The sequence below is a fragment of the Pongo pygmaeus genome, chromosome 11, assembly GCF_028885625.2.
Source record: "Pongo pygmaeus isolate AG05252 chromosome 11, NHGRI_mPonPyg2-v2.0_pri, whole genome shotgun sequence".
Classification (NCBI taxonomy): Eukaryota; Metazoa; Chordata; class Mammalia; order Primates; family Hominidae; genus Pongo; species Pongo pygmaeus.
Window position 1 is genome coordinate 119,428,298 of NC_072384.2, and position 5,304 is coordinate 119,433,601.

General features: G+C 61.0%; 1 protein-coding gene across 1 annotated transcript; it reads left to right on the plus strand.

The window, feature by feature from the left end:
- Nucleotides 1–1,844: 1,844 nt before the first annotated feature.
- On the plus strand, nucleotides 1,845–4,350 carry CDK5R2 (cyclin dependent kinase 5 regulatory subunit 2). The gene has a single exon (XM_054478581.2). The coding sequence runs from the start codon at nucleotides 2,012–2,014 to the stop codon at nucleotides 3,113–3,115; it is 1,104 nt and encodes a 367-aa protein (XP_054334556.1). The 5' UTR covers nucleotides 1,845–2,011; the 3' UTR covers nucleotides 3,116–4,350.
- Nucleotides 4,351–5,304: the final 954 nt, after the last annotated feature.

Here is a 5,304-nt window from a genome sequence, read left to right on the forward strand (position 1 = left end):
CAGCGCAACTCAGTCTCTACAGGGCTTGTCCTTAACTACCAGTGAACTGACTATTGCTTGGTTGGCAGATAAAGAGTGACTCAGAACACCTTGTAGGAGGAAGTGGGGCCAATTACAGGAGCTGAAAAGAGGGAACACTTTCCACAACTATGGGGAGAATGAGAGTTTGGGAAGGTCAGCTTGGGCTGCAAGAGAATAAAGATCAGATCCTAGGGAGCAGAGATACCCTGTTGAAAAAGTGCATATTGGGTGCTGAGTTAGGGAGAAGGTACAAGGCTGCATGTGCACGGTGGTAAAGAGGAGGGGAATGGAGACAGGCAGACCACAGGCCTCCAGGAGGGTGTGAGTGAGCAGGGGCTGTGGAATGGCTGGGAAAATGTTGGTACCTCTGGTAGCTGGAACTGCAGCCCAAGTAGATTCTAGAACAGCCTATCTGCAGTGACACACACACACACATATATGCACAAACCAACCCTGACAGCAGTGGATCCTTGGAGCTATGTTTGTGGTCTGTGAGGAGCATGGAGGTGACTCCAAGGGCAATCCTGAGAATTCACTGAAATACATAGGCAGGTGTTTGTCTCCACATCGAACCCATGTGCTCCTACAAGGTCCACTTACTTAAGAAGCCTGAAGACTCTTGTGCTGGGGGAGCCACAGAGAGCAGGCTCCAAGAAGGGTGGACATGATCTAACAAGGCAGATAGAATAGGTCCAGAACTAGCTGTGCTCAAGACCTGCAGGTAAGTAAGGCCTGGGGAGTCCAAAATCCAGGGCAAAGGGCTGATGGGTACTCAGGAAGGAACAGACAGACCCAGAGAGAAGTGGACAGGACCCAGCCTAACAGCTTGCTCCTGGGAGTGAGGACAGCTGGAACCTGACCTGCAGGAAGCACTTAATGATGAAACCCACCTCGACCTGGACCCAGTGCTGGGGTGGAGGTTGGTCCAACCCTCTTGGGCTTCCGTCCACACAGGAGGCTCCGTTCGCTATCCAGGACTGGGTAGACCAAGTGATCCAATTTCTAGCATTTCCCCAGGGACCAACCTTATCCATCATCCACCCAAGTATGAGATCTGTGTGTGTTAGTGGGGACAACTAACCGAGAGGAGCTGCCCAGGGACCAGAGCCAAGGGTCTGCCCCACAGGCTCAGTTGCAGAGAATCAGGACGGCTAGCAGAAGCCTCAGGGGCATATTTGAGACCTTGCTGCTCCCCCTCTCCCCCTCAAACTGGAACCCCCAAGGAGGCGGGTTGTGACCTGCAAGGAGGCTCCGCCAGGACTCCCAAACAGGCAGGGCAGAAATGTGCCTGCTGCAGCCCCCCTAGCGACCTGGGGGGTGGGGGGCGAGGTGGGGTCGCAAAGAGGAAACAGACCTGACAGTCCCATTGGAGGAGCCAGTGCAACGCGACCCAGCTGGGACCTGGGCATGCGGTGAGGGTACTCACTGCTCACATTGGCCCCCACAAAAATTCAAAGGCAGAGGGAAGGAGAGCTGTTCCCATGGTTTATCTGCTACCGCGACCCAGTGCATCAGAACAAGCTGACCCAGGCCCTAGGATCCGGAGGAGGTAGGAGCAGCCACCACCCCTCCTCAACTCTGACCCTGAAGGAGGCCACTCGAGCAACGACCACCGCCTTCCCCTTCCTCCGTTCGGGGGAAGGGAAAAGAGTCAGGGCAGAGGGTGGGGATTGGGGCGGGACTTGAAATTGAAGCGCAAGAGTCTATTGGTCATGGGAGCTGCCCATCAGGAGTGCAACTCGGGAGCGGATTGGCCGCGTGAGGCGGGGCACGGCGCGGCGAAAAAAGGGGCCCAAGGGGTGGGGCTGACGCTGCAGCTGGCGCAGCTCAGGCTCAGAGCAGCGGAGCCGCCTAGCAGCCACCTTCCCCCGCCAGTCCGCGCGCCCGGGCCGGGGCTAGGCCCCCCACCGCCGGGTCCCCCGGGGCTGCAGTAGCAGCGGCGCCGCCCGCGGCTCCCGCTGGGGCCTGGGCGCCGGCCCCGCTCTGCAGGATGGGCACGGTGCTCTCTCTTTCCCCTGCCTCCTCGGCCAAGGGCCGGAGGCCCGGCGGGCTGCCCGAGGAGAAGAAGAAGGCGCCGCCCGCGGGGGACGAGGCGCTGGGGGGCTACGGGGCGCCGCCAGTGGGCAAGGGCGGCAAAGGCGAGAGCCGACTCAAGCGGCCGTCTGTGCTCATCTCGGCGCTCACCTGGAAGCGCCTGGTGGCCGCGTCCGCCAAGAAGAAGAAAGGCAGCAAGAAGGTGACACCCAAGCCGGCATCCACGGGCCCCGACCCCCTGGTCCAGCAACGCAACCGCGAGAACCTTCTCCGCAAGGGCCGGGATCCCCCCGACGGCGGCGGCACCGCCAAGCCCCTGGCGGTGCCAGTGCCCACCGTGCCCGCGGCCGCCGCCACCTGCGAGCCACCGTCGGGGGGCAGCGCGGCCGCTCAGCCGCCGGGCTCGGGCGGGGGAAAGCCTCCGCCGCCGCCTCCCCCAGCCCCGCAGGCGGCGCCGCAGGTGCCTGGCGGCTCGCCGCGGCGGGTCATCGTGCAGGCCTCCACCGGCGAGCTGCTGCGCTGTCTGGGCGACTTCGTGTGCCGACGCTGCTACCGCCTCAAGGAGCTGAGCCCGGGCGAGCTGGTGGGCTGGTTCCGCGGTGTGGACCGCTCGCTGCTGCTGCAGGGCTGGCAAGACCAGGCCTTCATTACGCCTGCAAACCTGGTGTTCGTGTATCTGCTGTGCCGCGAGTCGCTGCGTGGGGACGAGCTGGCGTCGGCTGCCGAGCTGCAGGCCGCCTTCCTCACCTGCCTCTACCTCGCCTACTCCTACATGGGCAACGAGATCTCCTACCCACTCAAGCCCTTCCTCGTGGAGCCCGACAAGGAGCGCTTCTGGCAGCGCTGCCTGCGCCTCATCCAGCGGCTCAGCCCGCAGATGCTGCGGCTCAACGCCGACCCCCACTTCTTCACGCAGGTCTTTCAAGACCTCAAGAACGAGGGCGAGGCCGCCGCCAGCGGCGGGGGCCCACCGAGCGGGGGCGCGCCCGCAGCCTCCTCGGCCGCCAGGGACAGCTGCGCGGCCGGAACCAAGCACTGGACTATGAACCTGGACCGCTAGGGATACGCAGGGACCGCGCCCATCCCCCGCCCCAGCCCCCGACACAAGCTCGGACCCCCCCGGGACAACCAAGCCACCACCGCTGTTATCGCCGCTCAGCGCCCCGGCTGGGCGGAGGAGGAGCCGCCCATGCCCCTCAGGGGAAAGTGGAGGCCGGGACACCAGAGGCCGCGGTGTTTGGATTTGCTGGGCGTGGAGTGGGGACGGAAGATGAGCGCGGGAAGGGCACTCCAACCTCACTCTTCCCGTCTGTCTGCGCCCCCATTTCTCCATTTCTGCCCGGGTGTTCCCCTTCCCTTCAGTCCATTCCCCCTCGGTTTTGTCCATTTCCTTGCCTCCTTTTTGTGTCTTCATTTTTCTTCCTGTCTGCATTCCTCTCTCTCTCTCCCTCTCTCTCCTGTTCCTCTCTTTCTTCCTTCCTCTCCCTGCCTTTCCATTTTCCGTTCCTTGGGTTTGTGTGTCTGCATCTCCATCTTACCCCTTGCCTGACTGTACCCCGTTGACCCCTGTTTCTCCTCCTGCACCTGTGTCCCCATCTCCCCTTCTTGTTGCTCCTGTCATGTGTCACCATCTTTCCTCCTGTCTGCCTTCTTCCTCCACTTGTGTCAGCTTGCATTTTTTATTCCTGACTGAGTCCCCACACCCCTCTCCCCTGATCAAAGGGAATATTAGTTTTTAATTTGGATCGACTGAGGTGCCAGGAGAAACTGCAGCCCCAGGCATCCAGACAGCCACCAGGATGGTCCCTCGCCCCACCCCCACCGCCTCTCCCCACCTTTTCCAATGTGTTGCATGCTGGGAGCTGGGGGGGTGTGGGGGAAGGGGCTGCCGGCTTCTTTCAGGAGGCTGAGGTTTGGAGGCAAAATCAACCTGGGAGACCATCCCGGCCGCGGCGCCTCAGTGGACAGGTGGGAGGAAAAGAAAACTTCTTACCTTGGAGGAGGGACATCCCGCTTCCTTATCCTTAGCTTTTTTGTTTCCCCTCCCCACTGCCCTTTTTAATTTATTTGGTTGTTTGCGGAGGGAGGGGGGAGGGGGGTAGGCTGGGCCGGGAACTGTCCGAGGTGCTGAGCTGGGGCGGGACCGGAATCCTCCCGGTAGAGTACCAGGGACTGGGTTGGGCCTGGGGCCGTGTCCAAGGTGCCAATGATGCGGGCCGACAGAGCAGGCCGCACTGTCTGTCTGTCCGTCTGTCCCGGAAAGAACTATAAAGCGCTGGAAGCGCCTGCAGATGGTTTTGCGCCGGTCTTTCTTTGGGCCCCGGGAGGGAGGGAGTGGGAGTGGTAGTGGAACTGTCACAGACAAGGCAGGAAGGCAAGAGATGGGGCTCTAGTAGGGAAGATCAAGTACCTGAGAACTTCTCCTCCTCCCCATCCCCACCCCCGCCATCGGCTTCCATTTTACAGAGGGTAAAGAGTAAAGCGAGGAATCTGAGGGTGAGGCCCGGTGATAAAGCTGAATCCATCCCCCCACTTCCGCCTCCATCTTGTCTGACCTAGCTCCTCATTAATGCCCGGGCCACTTACAGACCGAATGATGGGGACAGCGGAGTTGTGCCCTTTCTGTGATGAGACCCATTGAGGCAGAACTAGCTAGTCCTTATTGCTATTTTTCCCCTCTTCCCCATCTCTACCCACCATATATCGGTCAAAAGTACAGTCGGGCCTAAGTCTGTGTTCACCACTCCCAAGTGGGGCCTGTCTGCCATACTTCTCTCCTCGTCCCCCAACCACCGTGGGGCAGCTTCGACGATGCCCTGGTCGCACACCCACTCGGGAGTCTTGGGAGGTCCATCCCTGCTTGAGACTCAGACCCTTCCCTTTATCCCCAAGAAGGGGCAAACACGGGCAGCTGGGGAGAAGGAAGCCATTCTCTGGGATTGAAACAAGAGGGAAAATGCGCTGTTTAGCCTGAGATCCCTGCTCGGTCCCCATTGCCTTCTTAGCCACGTGGCTAAGCGCCCTGTTCACTGTTTCATTGGCCCAAAGAGGCCTGGCTTCAACAGAGTGCCCGCGGCTCCGACCCTAGTCCGGCCGTGGCCGAGAAGATCCGGAAAGAACCCGGGGGGACCTGCCCGGGTTCGCTGTCCGTGGTGCTGAATGGCGCGCTCGGGCGGGGTCGGGGCTTGCAGGGGCAGGAAGAGTTGCAGACTCGGCCTCAACTAGGTCTTCCGGATAATTTGGGAATAG